The 16,759-nt window shown below is 34.1% G+C and overlaps 1 protein-coding gene across 3 annotated transcripts; it reads right to left on the bottom strand.

Moving 5' to 3' along the window:
* Positions 1-837: 837 nt before the first annotated feature.
* On the bottom strand, positions 838-15,248 carry LOC129001011 (dynein regulatory complex protein 8-like). 3 transcript variants are annotated; one of them, XM_054428138.1, is made up of 6 exons: positions 15,109-15,248; positions 13,784-13,897; positions 11,151-11,274; positions 6,388-6,480; positions 5,324-5,441; positions 838-1,756 (listed from the first exon to the last, which is right to left on the bottom strand). In XM_054428138.1, the coding sequence occupies exons 1-6, from the start codon at positions 15,128-15,130 to the stop codon at positions 1,748-1,750; spliced, it is 480 nt and encodes a 159-aa protein (XP_054284113.1). In that variant the 5' UTR covers positions 15,131-15,248; the 3' UTR covers positions 838-1,747. The 3 variants fall into 3 exon arrangements, with proteins under 3 accessions (XP_054284113.1, XP_054284112.1, XP_054284115.1); XM_054428137.1 differs by lacking the exon at positions 838-1,756 and adding an exon at positions 4,427-4,576; XM_054428140.1 differs by lacking the exon at positions 838-1,756 and having other exon boundaries at positions 5,413-5,441; positions 6,313-6,480.
* Positions 15,249-16,759: the final 1,511 nt, after the last annotated feature.

Consider the following 16,759-nt stretch of genomic DNA (forward strand, 5'->3'; position numbering starts at 1 on the left):
GCCTCCTTGAAAATGGTTTGTATTCTTTAGCTCTGATTCGTGATAAGCAATCGATTGCCTATAGTACGACTCTCAAAATATTTCAATTCCTTTAACTATCGTTTGATCGTTTTAGTTAAGAGTTTCTTCCTTCACACACCTTCAGATAATTTATTATTCTCTATCTAAAAATGGTTTCAACGAACTAATTACAATTAATTTAAAAACCTCTTGTGTTTATTTTGTGTTAAAGCTGTAAATTAGTTACGTGTAACAAACCTGACATAATTTCATATAATTACCTCTTTTAACAAGCTGAGAGTTGTGGAGGATTTTTATAAGAAATAATACTGTTAAGTTGTTGATAATTTTAGTTATATTGGAAATAAGGAGAAATGTTAAAAGTGCAAGACATAAAACAACAATTTGTATGATGTTTCACAAGGGTTGTACTTTCTTTGTCTTTCTCAAAACGTGATTACGCTATGTACTAATTAAGTGTAAGTAGAGATTTCTACGACAGGCAATCCAAAACAGGAAATCTTTATAACTCACTCCATACGGTAAGCCATACTGTTTTTTCCCCTAAAAAATGTATGTTTTACATGTTCACTATTGTTTTCATTGGGCTTGAAATAAATGATCCTGATTAATGAATCAGCTGATCTTAGTCAGTAACAAAGCTACGATCTCATACCATTCTACACTCATCCTTCACTCATATTTGGGTTAAATTTTGATTGGTTTTGACTACTATCTTTTGCCCTGCTTAGTAACCACATTGGTTGAATTAAATAACAAGGAACAAGTAAAGAAAAGACTTGTAAGTTCTAACATGTGTTAATAATAAGGCATCTATCCACACTATGCTAGCAAATTACAAAATACAGTACAAAAGGAAAAACATAAGTTGTTACAATTGAGCAAAGATTACACTGAAGATAACTCGTTACATTGTAGTAAAGGCTAGCTGTGCGGGGTGTGGGAAGATACTAAAATGCTATGGGAAGAGATAGGAACAGGTCCAAAACTTAGGAAGTGGTGAAGGAAGTAGTAAAGGCTAGTAGTGCGGAGTGTGGGAACTGTTTGTGGCAATTAGATTAACGTAGGCCCTATCTGCAAATACTTAAATGCTATGAGAAGGGAAGGACACAGGTCCACGATGTAGGGAGTGGTGAAGGAAGTAGTAAAGGCTAGTAGTGCGGAGTGTGGGAACTGTTTGTGGCAATTAGATTAATGTATCGGCAATCCTAAAATGCGATGGGAAGGGAGGGAAACAGGTCCACGTAGTGTGGAGTGTGGGAATGGATTAATGTATCTGCAATACTAAGACTGCGCTCAGAGTAAACTAATGATTTTCGGTCCCCAGGAACTTTTAATTTAAACTAAATAAATATAGCCAACTGTTACCTTAGTCAATAGTGTAAAAATTAAAAGTATTGTTCAAATGTAAACAAATCTTTTCTGCATAAGGATAACATGGGAACTTTAAAGGCCGCTGGGGCAGAGCCCTGAGTTTTTCAAAATTGTATTTCACACAAACCTTCCTGGGGGTGTATAGAACAATTTACCCAATATTCGTTACAATCGAATGGCCGGTTTGGTAACGCATACAGGTCAAACAAACGACAAACATACGTTGGATTTTATATATATATTCGAACGGATGTTGTTTTGGACCGCCTAGGTCAAACTAAGAAATCTCTTGTCTAGTTTTGAACCAACAGCACTCAAAAAGTAAATTAAATCGATTGAAGAACAACTTGTTTTAGTCCACCTGAAACAAGAAAAACATAAATTGTAGACTATGCATATACTCGTAATTTTTCTAATCATTACACCATTAGACCATTACACCATTAGGGTATAAGCAAGCATTGAAATAAATTCTTTCATTGCTCTTCAACAAAAAATATTTATGATAAACATGCACCACTAGTAACAAAGAGAGTGACAAAGCAAAAAGCACCATGGAGGAATAATGAAATTATTATGGTAACAAAAATGAAAAATAAACTAAGAAGGAAATTTTCAAGATCAGGACAGGAGACTGGGTGGATGATAAAAAAGTAAGAAGCAAACTGAATGGGGCTGTATGGAAGGCAAAAAGAAAAATTTTCTCAGAAAAACTGACAGACTGTTAAGATAAAAGAACTTATTGGAAATTCCTTAAACAGAGTGATAAAGGCAGTAAAGGCAGAAAAGGGCAGAAATAATGGAAGCCGTGTGCAGGGCGCAGACTTGTAACCTCATCCTCCGAGTCTTGGTTCAGCAAGAGCCTAAGTACTTGGTGGAAAGGCTTGTGGCATGTGGGGAGGTGACCCAATGCGAGACCCGGCACAACACCTTGTTCCACTTTCAAAAGTGCACCTGGAAGTGGGTAGGAAAGAGTTTTCCTACTTTGGCCCAAAGATCTACAATGATCTCCCCTTGGACCTAAAACAGCTGGTGGTCCTGGTTTAAAAAAGAAACTTAAAAAAAATGTATTAACAATAAATAGTTGTATATATAACTTATGTATATTTAATATTTGTATTTAATCACACAATGTATTTTATTATAATAGTTGTATTGTATTTTTAGTTAGGCCTACTATTTGACCTGAGCTACTCTGTAAAACAGTTGAATTGTACTGAGAGACGCTCGGAAATAAAGGCATTTTTATTAAATCTGCTTTCTACACAGTAAATCTAGTTCTTTGATCGTGGTTTAAACTCTAAACCCGGATTTATTTTCACTTCCGACTCTCACCATCCTTTATTCTTCAGACAAACCTAGAAGAAATTGAAAAGTTTTTAACTAGATGGAGGTAATAAACAAGAATCTACAATGCTTCATAACTCTTGCGTACATATGGTTATTTTGCTATGACATGTTTTAGAGTAAATTATACGGTGTAAGTAAAAATGCTACATTAGACCCGCAAGGCATGCATTAAAAACGTCTGTTTTCACTGCAGTATGACGAAAATAGCTTAAGTAATTCATAGATTTAAAACAGATGGATTTAAAAAATGTTCCAACTCCAGGCCATTTCAACACTAACGACCTTTTGAAAATATTTGGAAGATCAGCGAATAATCAATAAACCATTTACCTTGAAAGACTAAATTTGCATGATCAGAAACAACATGGTTTCAGACAAAATCGGTCTTTAATTACTGCTAGGATTAAATTTTATAGATTCAGTTATTTACTCAACATACAAAATGTAGTAATTTATTTCATTCAGATATCTTGTGATAGAAAGTACTTTGTTACCTTACATTATCCTTGGATTTCTGGTCAAACTACATGTTATGTGGCGACTGCCGCATCTTCAGGTTTATCCCCTTCTACACTTTGTCATACACATGTCAAATGGAACACAAAACACACGTAGAGCAACGACCAAACCTGTTCATGCACCATGACTTTGATCGTATTGATGTACAGTCTTTATTGTTTACTTGTCTATTTCATGTGAAGTGGATTGAACCTGAAGATGTGTCATTTGCTACAAAACATGTAGTTTGACCAGACATTCTAGGATGTTTCAAAGTAACAAAATACGGTACTTTCTATCAATATCCAGAGGCAGGGCAAGGCTACACACAAAAACAGGCCTTAATGTGTGCCGTTTGTGATCAGCTGCTTGTTTTAATCTTTTCATCTTTTATTCACATTACTTCATTGCCGTCTTCTATCGTGACTTCATGCTTGACGAGCATTACGGCTTGTTTTTTTTTTAGTGTGGCAGGGCAATGAATTCTAAAATATCTTTTAATCAGATGTGTTCTCAAAGTAAAAGATCTCATTCACTCTTTTGTTTTTACCGAGTAAAGTAAAAATATATAAAAATATAAATTATAATGATACTTATACAAATACTACAGTATTATATATCTGCCCGTGCTTCGCCAAGGGGTGAGAATGCAGAAAAGGATAATTTGTTTTTTTTTTTATCTACTATTAGGAAACAGTTACAACACACCAAGAAACATAATAGACAAAGCTCAATCATACTTATTGTTTAAAGTTAATGTATTGCCAGAATTTATACTGTGTATTGATTTAAAATATGAGCAAAAGTCTAATTCATTGACCACATGGCACCAAGAAACAAATCTTCGTATAAACAACGAAACATACAATTAATTTACATCACATGTTTTAAATTTTACTTTCATATGTTTTGTTAGTCAACAAATCTAACTGAAATTCTTTCACGATCCCTGACATGGGTACCTATAAGACAGCCCCGGGGCTAAGCCCTGAAAGCTATCACAAAATTGATGGGGTATATAAGCCTACTCCATGAAATTCTACAAGTACCGTATGTACCAAGTTGCCTGGCTATTGGTCCAGCGGGTGTCTGAGTTTATCACTGCCAAATATATTTATACAAACCAATATCCTCTTTTATACTTATAGATATAAACAAACAAAAATCTCTCATATAAAGACTTTTTACTAAGTTAATTTTGAACATGTTCATGTTTACAGTGCTTTTGCTACTCTAGTTCAGGCAAAAAATTCAAAAGAGCTTCGCCTAATTTTTTCTTCTTCACTTCTTCTTTCTTTGGAACAAGGGAGTAAATGTTAGGTTCTACACGAACCTGTAAAGTTAAAAAATGAGTTTAAAACATTTACAGTGTGCGATAAGGTTTCCAACATTTTATTGCAAACGTAGTGCATTGAAAACAAATATCTTGTTGCGATTTATATTTTCAACTGGCTACATATATTTGATGTCCGGTAACTTTAGGTAGAACCCATAACTATTTAGATCTTTGGGGCAAAACCGTGAAGAGGAATTGAGGGCAACTTTTCCTCACTTGTTAAAAGTCGCTTTGAAGTACCACCTTGACAATTCATTTTTCTCCAGTTTAAATTAATAGTGGTGTTTTTGTTTTTCATCTGAAATGATGACAAATCAATCAATCAGAATGTATTTATTCTCAAGCGCTTCTTAGTACCAAACTGATTTACAAAATAACTCAAGTCAAACGATTACTAATCACGAAACTAAAATAGAATTTGTGCGCCACCGGTGACATGTGCGTGTGCATACTTTGAACTGAATCCCAAAGCAGGGTAGCTTTAGAATGGAGTGAGATGATCTGAGCAGCTTTGTTACAGACTAAGATCAGCTGTTTCTTCGGCTACGACAATTTATTACAACCCAATGAGAAAAGGACAGCTGAGTCTGGTGCACTATCAAAAAGCTACTGACATCACTCAGAATGGAACCGAGGAAATGATCAATTAACCGTACTAAGCAAGCCATACAACCACTTCGCTACCCAGCTTCCTAAAGTAGAATGAATGTTTTGAACTAAAACTTGAAGAGTGTGTTTTCTCACCATGATCTGATTGATGTAGTACTCGTATGGAATGTTACCAGACTCTGGGTTCACAGCTACAGCCATCATCTCGTCCACTTCTTCCTGTGTGAATGGTTCTCCTTCCTCCATCATGGCTCTGCAGATGAATACTTCGTATAGGAAGTAGCAAATGGGTTACCAGGATTAAAAAGAATTTAATCCAACAACAAAATAAACATAAAACGATTACTATTCAGTCCTAGAGAGGATAGTGATAAAAACACACATTATGTTTTTACTTCTGCATTTCAGAGTCTCTGAATGTAAAACAGCAAAAAAAAAGACATTACATTATTGATACATTATTGGGCATATCACTTAAAAGCTGCGTCGAAACATCCCATCAAAATCTTTTACACAAAATTATTTGGGTCAGTGCATTCATCTTCAGAAAATCAACTTGATGATAAAACACATACACAAAGCTTTCTCAATTTCAAATTGCAATATACGGGAAAATGGATGCTGAACTATGGATGTTCAAAATAGGAGTATTTTACTAAAATTAAGTTTAAAGTTCTGTGTCAAGGTTATCGAGGAGAAAGTAAGATGGCTAGAAATCTTACTTGAGTTTAGACAAGAATCATTAAATGTTTCCTGTGGCTCTATATTTCTTCATTACCAAGTTTTTTGTTATCTTAACAAATTTTAAAGATAAATAAGTATATAATAAACTATGTACCATTTTGTGACGCTTCAAAAACATAAATTTTAATATTTTTTTGTCTGTATTAATTGTTTGTCGCTTTAGGACATACTGTAACAAATATACCGACTTATGTAAGTTTTAAGATTTTGCACATACTTTTAGAACTTACAAGAGTTCATCCTGCACTGCTGTCTTTATGTAATTGTTATGCCAGGTAAAATATCCACTGTTAACTTGAGATTTTATTTTATTTTTAACAAATTTATACTATAGCTTGTTACTCAAATGATAGTTGAAAATTTAAAATATATCTAAGTACCTGGCTGTGCCTCTCTTTTCAAGAAGCCTTTTCCTTCTTTATCCAACGTTGAAAATTGAAAATATATCTAAGTACCTGGCTGTTGCCTCTCTTTCCAAGAAGCCTTTTCCTTCTTTATCCAAGGTCTGGAACGCTTTCAAAAGTTCTTCAGGAGATGCTGGCTGTAATCTACATCACAGAAATGGTTTTAGCTCTATAGTACAGGTAAAATAATACAAATACACTCCATATAAACAACAAAATTTGTACATTCATGAAATTTCACCCGTAAGTTACTAATAATATGAGAAATGGAGATCCGATGAGTCCCCAAAATTTTGGGCGTCCTAAGGCCCTTTTTGTTCCGAAGGACCCTTGTTCCTGAATAATTTTGTTTTTACGTTTAAGGTCGAGTGAGGTGTGGTTTTCGATGGTTTTAGTTATTTTGAATCGATTGGGACTAGTTTTAAGTGTATTAAACCACTCCTTACAGGGTGTTTCGAAATATAAATACTTTTTACGATATTTAAAGATTTATTCATAAAGTAATAAAATTAGTTACCTCCATGCTCTATATAAAAGGTGATTATTGAAAATAACTTAAATTCTTTACTATATAAGGAGGGAAGGATCACAAGGAGTAAGAGAAAATATTAAATACGCCCGTCACAGCAAACCTGCAGACCAAGCGAATTTTCATTTGTCCGATTATTAATTAAATCTACAGTAAAATAGCATTGAGTTTAGTATAAAACAAATATATTTGACAAGTTTTATTAAGACATATCTATAAACAAACAAACAAAATCATTTTACACTATTCTCCTTAAGAATAACATGGAATTTTAAATTTACAATTTTTGAATTTCATTCGTAACTAATACACTTACAAAATATACTAAATTATTTGTTTTCTTTAAGCTCTTTAAAATGCTCTAGAGAAAAATTGGGAAACTTTGTGTTTTGAGGGTCAAAGATTACCATTTTTTACCACATAAAACCCTGTTCCATGGACTGATTATGCCGGTTTTGTTAAAATAAACCAAAATTACTCGAGTTATCATGTTTACGGACACGTATATATACATGACATATTTACACATTTATATTTACACATGGATACATTTATATCACATAAATACACATACACACACATATGACATGGACATGGATATATTTATATCATATCATATATATACTTGTGGATGGTGCTTTAGGCTTCTGGGGGGCATAGAAATGAAAACGTAAATCGGTTTCGGGTCTATGTTTTATCATAAGACCTTCAGTAATAGCTTATATCCTATATGGGAAGTTAAGTTAAGTTTTACACTATAACATTATAACATAGGTTACTACGCAAAAATCTCACCTTTTAAGGTGGTGTGAATAATCTTTCAATGTGTTTTTTATGCAAATCTATTAAGACCAATTTCAAATTGATATGTATTTTTCTTAGGTAGTTATTTAAGTTATTTTTTTTTACATTTATTAAAAATTAAAACAATTGTATTTGTATTAAGCCTTACATTACATATTAAAATGACTTAAAATAAAAATTTACTTAAACTAAAGCTATTTTTCTAAAATTTCCGTAGTATATCTCTTTACAATTTCATTATCACCATAATTATTCTCAGACCACTCATTAATAATTTTATTATTCTTAGCAACTTGTCCATCTTTACTGATTTTGTCCAAGTTGGTGTTCAAGCGGGATTCCCCCTTACAAAACAAACCTTGCATATTGCAGAACAGGCAACACCAATATTAAAGCACGAACAATGTGGTTCAATAACACCTTTCATACATACTGACGTTTGCAACTTGTATCTTAAGTTCCTAAAAATTATTTTCAATCAATACAAGTACGGTTGTCTTTGATGGTTATGACGACCAGGACAGCACTAAGACATCAGAGCAGCATTGTCGGTACAAGCATTTTTGTCCTGAACAATGGGAACGAGGTTTATGGGGTAAAAATTGAGTTTTCTCATTTCCTTTACCCTAAAAACACAAAGTTTCCCAATTTTTCTCTAGAACATTTAAAATAGCTTAAAAACAAATATTTTAGTATATGAAAAAAATCTTAAAAAATCTTAACGTGTTTTTGTATGGTTATTAGTTAGGGATAAAAATACTAAAATCGTAAATTTAAAATTCCCATGTTATTCTTATGTAGAATAGTGTAAAATGATTTTGTTTGTTTGTTAATAGATATATCTTTGATCAAACTTGTCAAATTTATTTGTTTTATACTAGGCTATTAATTTTTTACCATAAACACACTTTATTAGCCTCCTTGTAGCAGCAAACCTAGGTAATCGTTAAACGCAATGCTATTTTAGATTTAATTGAAAATCAAGTAAGTAAAACGGAAATTCGCTAGGTCTGCAGGTTTGCTGTGACTGGGGTATTTAATATCTTCTCTTACTCCTTGTGATCCTTTTCCCTTACATAGTAAAGAGTAACAATTATTTTCAATAATCCCCTTTTATATAGAGCATGGAGTTAACTAGTTTGATTACTTTATGAATAAATGTTTAAATATCGTAAAAAGTAATAACATTTCGAAACACCCTGTATGGAGTGGCTTAATACACTTAAAACTAGTCCCAATCGATTTAAAATAACTTAATCCATCAGAAACCACACCTCACTCGACCTTAAACGTAAAAACAAAATTATTCAGGAACAAAAAGTAACAAAAACCCTTCGGAACAAAAAGGGCCCCAAAAAGGGCCTTAGGACGCCCAAAATTTTGGGGACTCATCGGATCTTCATTTCTCATATTATTAGTAACTCACAGGTGAAATTTCATTAATGTACAAATTTTGTTGTTTATAAAACCCTATTTTTCCTGTACTACTATACCTTTATGATAATATGAGTGAGATTATCTGTTTTTAGCAGAGTTCCCAGTTAGGGAATACGCTATTTACCATAGGTCTCTTGGTAAGAACTAGCCCCGGCAACAATTGACTTTTTTGTTTTTAGGTGCCCAGAGCCAGAAAAACCATTTGATATGTAAGCCTATGTTTGTTCGAACGAGTTCGCGAACCAGCATGATCAATCTATGGGAATGGTTGTTTTATAGGGTAAAAATGGGTCAATACCATTGGAGCATAAAAAATAATTATTACATTGAAGTGTAATTGTACCCATACGTACATTTAATTAAGGAAAAAGTTGAAAAACTTTACATTTGAAATCTATGTTATTCATATGGAGAATAAGTACACTGTTGTGGTTTGTTTGTTTAATGGACATATAACACCCAAATTTGGGTTTTTTTCCTTTTATACCAAGCAATAGACATTTTACTAACACACACTTTATTACCTTCCTTGTAACAGCAAACCTAAGTACTCGTTAAACACTGCTCATAATAGCTAGATACTTAAAACTTTCCTATTATATTCCTATTATTTTGTTGAGACCCACTAAGAAACTGTTTTCCTCTACGAGCCACTAGCAATTTTAGAGATTTATATACTTGTTATTGTTAGTATTGTTTCAGTAGCTTATGCACTGTTGAATATTGTATAAGATTATTGTCGCCGATTTTTGTGAGAATTTGAAGTATAATCTAAAGATGTTGCGACAATTTGGACCTGATTATGCAAATAAGGCAAACAATAGGCGCAAAAGAATGGCAAACAGAAATGAAGGTTCATTTATAAATTTCGGCGCAATAACGAGGAGATGTCGTCACGGGATAACGTGGACTCTGTACGGACATTGGGCCTTATGCATAAAAAAGAGTATTTGCTCAAAAGGAAAAGGTAGAAGTAAAAGCATTTGGTTCTAGTAAAAGGTAGAAGTAAAAGCATATCCCTCAAACCATATTAATAATGATTACCTTTTACTTGTGAGCATTTCCTTCTGCTCGAAAGTAAATGGACCTTTAGGAACATCGCATGCGTCGTCAGTCTATTTTAATGTGCCTAGCCGTCACATATATGTGAAGGCAGTCTATGGGTAGAAACCGGCCTTCACATATGTGCGTCGCTGGTCTATATGAACGAAAAATGTTGTACTATTGCGGTAGCAAACGTGTTAATCAGCTGTTTAGACTGTTGAGCTTATTAGTCAGGTTAAATATATTTCTGATCCTGTCTATTTTTGTGCCAACGCTATTTTTGTGTGTGGTGGTTTTGTATCCGGTTTTGAATTTAATTATAACAAACTAAGTTATAAAACTCAGAGGGTACGGGGTGGAATTTTACCCCCGGAATCTTAACCCCTTTGCAGATACAGAATTTGGTTTATGATAGTAAATAGTCATGTACAAAAAAGGCCTGTTTATAGAAATCATCGTATTATACCATAGATTATACATAGTTTACAAAATGTTGCTTTGTAGATAGCATACAGTACTGTATAAGATAGATTAAAGGAGTAGACATTTACCACCAGACTAAAGCTCCTTTAGGCAGGACAATTAATGTTGCGAAATAAGAAGTTTTCATAGTTTAACTCCAATGAACAAATGTTCAATTTGAGTGAAAACAAATTAATTAATTCAATAACAATACATTTGATTTTCCAATTGTATCCATGTTTTCCTCTTTCAGGTAATTCATCTTCATATTACCTGGAATACAAGGATGTATTATTGCAGGCTCGCGATTCGCTTGTAACGCTTTATGGGCCCCAGAGATAATTGCGCCCCCTGGACCGGGGACCACCGCCCATTTACTAAGGCGACCTTGGGTAATACATATTTTTTTAAATAGGTTTTTAATTTAAATTGTCACAACAGAGTTGTACGTAAAAATCAACGTACTGATGGCGTATGCCAGTATAATTTCACCAGATTTATCGACACGGAAATTTTCCTTCATACTAGCCTTACTTACTTAAACTCCGAGATGATTTGTGAGACGACAGGCAGAAAGTTTGCTAAAGTGACACTCCCAGAAGTTTCTTGATCCTCTACCCTTACAATGATCTCCTGAACTTCTGCTTCGCTGGGGCAGCATCCTGTGAGACAAATCTACAACTTAATATTCCATTTCTATATTGAAGTTTCAAGAGTAACTCGGATACATTTATGGAGGACCAATCTACCCACAATCACAACACAAGACACATAAGTTTAGTAAAACATGTGCAGCACTAGAACAGAAAATCTTTTGTATTTATCCCCCATTATTGGACCCAAAATTTATAATACACTGCCTTCAGAAGACATTATTAGTGTTTCTAAAATTAAGAAAACTCTAAAGATATGCCTGCTGGAGAAGGTGTTTTAGTCAGTTGAAGATATACTGGATTATTTTATTGGGAATTATTTTTGTTGAAAACATATTTGAGTTTTTAGACTGACAAAACACCTGCCAAAACTTTGATGTAATGAGATTAGAATTATTAAACAAATTAATGAAATAAATATTTGTCATCTGAAGTTGGAGCTTTATTTCACACACCTGCCTCTCATAATAAGTCCTCAAAATAAACCCGTAGTAAATAAATTCAATTTTGAAACTGATAATCCATTGCTATTGATGGGCTGCAGAAAATGTTTATGAGGAGGAGAAAGGGAGATGGAATGTAGAATTATAAGAGTATGTAGAAGATTGTAGATAAGGCTTGTTAGACAATAGGACCACATGCAGTTTTTTTTTGGCTCCACAACATCTAAAAATCAAGCAGTGGTTATTAATATCATCTGACGATGCAACGGTTCATAATGAAAACATAGGAACTTCAAAAGCCCATAGTTGAACCTCTGACTTGAGTAAAATATATATATTTCTCTGTATTCATCTTCCATTGACAAATACCCTGGGTACAGGCAAGGCCACACTAAAAAAACAGGCCGTAATGCTCGTCAAGCATGACGTCACGATAGAAGACGGCAATGACGTAGATATTATTTAGGTATATTTATTTATTTTCCAAGGAAAGATTAAAAGAAGCAGCTGACCACAAACGGCAAACATTACGACATTGCCGTCTTCTATTGTCACGTCATGCTTGACGAGCATTACCGGTACGGCCTGTTTTTTCAGTGTGGTCTCGGTACAGGGGTAATACAGTGGAGCCCCGCTATCTTGAAAGTCTTGCTTTTTAAACTAAGTTTGGAAATAATTTCATTGTTTGTTTACATTAGTACAAAGTTTAACATGCCACTGCAAACGTCGTAAAAGCTAGTGAAGTCGTCGCCAATGTCAGAAAAGCTTGCTATATCGGAAAAGCTTGCAATGTTGCCGCGAGCGTTGAAGGATCTAGCAAAATGTAATGTCCTGAACATCGCCAAAGCTGGCAGTATTGCCAAAATTAGCGATAATGATGTGTTTTGGGCAATTAATGCCAAGAATGCTGAAGATTCTCGCATTGATTTTTCTTTTTGAGAGAGAGAGAGAGAGATGATGCCTGAAATTCCCTAGAGTAAAGTTATGATGGTGCAAAGACAGCAACAAAACAGTACAACAAACAAGTACAACAACAGAACAATATCAAACAATTACAACTACGATTACAATCGGTCAATATCTCTAGGAACAGTGTCAAAGCCAGCAAACAAGAAGATGGGCAAAAGTAGTCACATAACTACAAACATGGGTGAAATCTTACTACATGAACAGTATAGAAGTTTTCAATAGACTAAAATATCACAGCAATCTTGTTATCGTTTCTTGTGAATGGCTACTTTGTTATCACCTTCCTGATACACTACAACATTGTTATTATCTCTTGTGATTGCAGCCAAAACACCAACATCTTTTACAATCACAGCTACACAAACAACATGTTAACCGTTAAAATTTGGCTTTCAATATGTTGACATTAATTATAAAAGAAATCCGCTTATTCAGAATCCGTGTGAATCTGAACATTGTTTTGTTTAAATTAGTTCGGAATAGCAGTACTCTACAGTAAATATGTTTTTCCTACAGTTACCTAACAATGTACATGTTCTCTCACTGATTTGAGAAAGCAAAGTGGCCAATTCGCTCATCAGTGAGACAATGTTAACATTGTCTCACTCTAATTACTTTGTCTAACTCCAGATTTGCAACGTGAAGACACGAAATAGTGAGCGCGTAACATGCAGGCAACGTCGTATGCGCGCGAAATACGTTGGCAGCACTGGCTGTAAATCAGCTGGTCAGCTGTTGTACTGTTGTATTTGTCACTTCACATTAAATGTTATATGAAAGTTTACTTCCGTGTAAAAATAGGTTATGTTTCTTCACAAATTTATTTGTTTTATGGTAACTGTAGGAAAAGTATAATGTGCAACTCGAGTTCAAAGTACAATTGCCTCACTCGAGAAACCATTCCTCACTCGCCTACGGCTTGTGAGTAAAGATTTCTCTCGAGTGAGTCAATTGCTCACTTTTCTCACTAGTTGCACAAATAACTATAGTTTACCACTTCTCTTTCATATAATAGTATATTAATAATTATTACTCATTACTTAATTTTATTAGCCAATATAGTTTTTGTCATAGCTTTCAAAAGACTTATTTTCTTCTACTCTTACCTAAAGATCGAATTATAGTTCCAACTTCCCTGACATCAACCGTTTTGTTTCCTCCGTGGTCAAAAACCTCAAACGCTTCAGCAATCCTCCGTTCTAGATCATTTGTGATTGCCACTGGGAAAAACAACCAGTATTAAATTGTAATCTAAGGCCCCTATTACACGAGGTAGCCTGGCGACGTCGCCAGCGGCAGTAGCTGGCGACGCACTGGCCACCAAACCTATAACCAGTTGGGTAGCCAGTTGAGTAGCCAGAATTTTACCGCCGTGGCGCCGTTGTTGTGAGTGCTTGTCTTGCACTTGTACTTGTTATGAGCGGTGTTTACAGTGAATAATGAGTGATTATAAGTATCTTCTCCTTCTGTTACTTCTGAAGAAAAGGAGGCAAAGGAAGAGAAAAATGTACGTTCATCCAATGCTTAGTGCAAGAGAATCAAAAGGGTTATATTACACCCTTTTTGATGAGCTCTGTGCGGACAATAAAAAATGTTTCAATTATTTTCGTATGTCACAATCCAGTTTCTTCGAGTCATAAAGGATGATATAGACATTTTATCAACTGAAGTGAACAATTCACACACACACAACACAACAGAACGCAACACAACAGTGTGCAAGTACCCCCGTGATATGAACTAACCGAGTGGCGACGTGATACTGGCGACCTAGTGTAATAAGCTCCATATGCTACAACGCAGCGTCGCCAATATGGGTAGCCAGTGGCTACCACAGTGGCGACGGGGCTCGGTAGCCAGTCGGTCGCCAAAGTGTGGCTGCGTCGCTGGCTACCCTCGTGTAATAACATCCATAAGAATCAATGCCCCATGACAAGCTGAGTAGCCAGTTTGGTCGCTGGCGACGTCGCCAGGCTACCTAGTGTAATAGGGGCCTAAGAAAGATGCATCTAGTACAAATTGAATCTAATTAAAATTTATATAATATTCTTTTTAGATATTCATCACCTCATAAGAATTTTTCACAAACAATGGACTAAAAATTTATAATCAAGTGTCTACAGAAACAGTTTAGGCCTAAAGATAGAATACGATTTTCTTATATTCAGTAAACTTAAGTAAGACATTTACTAAATAGTCAAAGGTTATAGAAAAAAACAAGTTTGAAGAAATGTATAGCACTCTGTAGTCTAGTCTTCATGTTAGTTTTGCATTAGATTCACTAGCATTCTTATAACTACAGTAGGTAGGTAATAAAAATGTATTAATTTTATTTAGCCTACTTGTTTGGAGTTATTTTGTAATCCCTTGTAGATAATCTCAAAACTTCATATTTCATCTCGTACCATTGACTTGGTGTTTTGGTACTTACCATCCACATTTGGTAAGCTCATTGTAGTTGTTGTTCCCAGGTCACTTCAAGCCTAGATAAAATTACACAAAATTACCAATTATCATTGTTTTATTTCAACTTAAGTATTAATTTTCATAAAAATGTATTTTTAATATAACAGAAACAACCAAACATTTGGTAAATCTCATATCAGCATATGTTAGGTCTTAGTAAAATTTGGAGCACACGTAATAGGGTTGGTTAAAGAACAGTTGATTAATGAAATTGTATAAACAAAACAACCTGTAATAACAAAAAATATTGCAATATTAGACCATTTGACTTCAGTTATAGTCAATATACTTAAAATGGTCTTACCTTAAACATCCATGGTGGAAGGAAAAAAACATAGGTGTGCTATTCCCACAAATTCTGACGTCACTCGGATTGCAAACAAAAGATCACCTGCTTGTAACTGTCAAATTAGTACATGTATTTGTTTTGATTTGGTTGTTATTGTTTTTATTATTATAAAATGTACAAAAAAATGTACAGTTAAAAAATGTAAAGTTACAAGCAGGTGATCTTTTGTTTGCAATCCGAGTGACGTCAGAATTTGTGGGAATAGCACACCTATGTTTTTTCCTTCCACCATGTTAAACATCCGTATTTAATATTGCTTTTCCAAAGTGTACTTTAAGTAATAAAACATGAATGAATGAAAGGAAGGATAAGTATTGTATACTTTTGGTTAACCAACCACAACCTAAACTATTTTTAAAAATTTGAAATGTTAATTTAGCATTTTTATAGGCCTACACGTATTCAAGAATTTGAGAATCTTCATATATTTATGTGGAAGATTTTAACTAGCCTCCAGTATGGTTTGGATGTTTGCATGCTCAAGATGATTTGATTTGATTTGATTTTGATTTTGATTAGATTTTGATTTGATTTTGATTTAATTTGATATATTTGATTTATCGGGCAATTCTCAGACAGGCTACCAAAATGTCATATGTCCTTCAAAAGAATCTAAAAACAGGTAATAGCCTGTGTGGTGAAAAGGTTTAAAATTACTCATTTCAGCAATAGTTTCTTACTGTAACAATTTAAATAGGTACTTATACTCCGTTTGCAAAATTTAGGCAGTTTAGAGAAAAAATCTATCCTTTCTACTTGATCCTGCCTTTAAAACTAATAGCTCAACAGCTGAGGTTTGTCAAATTGTGAATCAGCTGCAACATACATACTAAGCAAAAAAATTAGTCCAGGAACCCCCAAACCACCTAAATTGTATGCACGGACTATAGGCCTAATAATACATTAATATTTAGTAACGAATAGAATACCTCCACAACACTGAAGAGGTTCCAAAATTGAAGGCTTCTATTGACAAATCAACCTCCTTGTTGCTAGGGTGCTGAGACATGGGCACTTGCATCTCTTTGCTTCATTACTGTGTTTTGATGCAAGTTGGTTACGAAGTTGTACAATATTGAATTTTGTTAAGCATGAGTAGAGGCCTACTATTATTCTTTAAGAAAACGAGATATCATTCGAACCCGCAAAAGGCACATCTAGAGGATAAGAGCTTTAAATTGATATCCAATATGCATATAAAAATAAATATTTAGTGGTTGATTTGCTACACACAAAAATCCAACAAATTCTTTTAATAATATAGATA

This window comes from Macrosteles quadrilineatus, unplaced genomic scaffold (genome assembly GCF_028750875.1).
Source record: "Macrosteles quadrilineatus isolate MER2022 unplaced genomic scaffold, UCM_ALF_1.0 Scaffold_8__2_contigs__length_117827958, whole genome shotgun sequence".
NCBI classification, from domain to species: domain Eukaryota; kingdom Metazoa; phylum Arthropoda; class Insecta; order Hemiptera; family Cicadellidae; genus Macrosteles; species Macrosteles quadrilineatus.

Coding starts and splice junctions, on each gene's coding strand:
- LOC129001011 (XM_054428137.1), bottom strand. CDS start 15,130: ATGAGCTTACCAAATGTGGATG. Junction 11,275..13,783: donor AACTATAATTCGATCTTTAG/GTAAGAGTAGAA, acceptor TTTGTCTCACAG/GATGCTGCCCCAGCGAAGCA. Junction 4,577..5,323: donor ACTACATCAATCAGATCATG/GTGAGAAAACAC, acceptor TTAACTTTACAG/GTTCGTGTAGAACCTAACAT.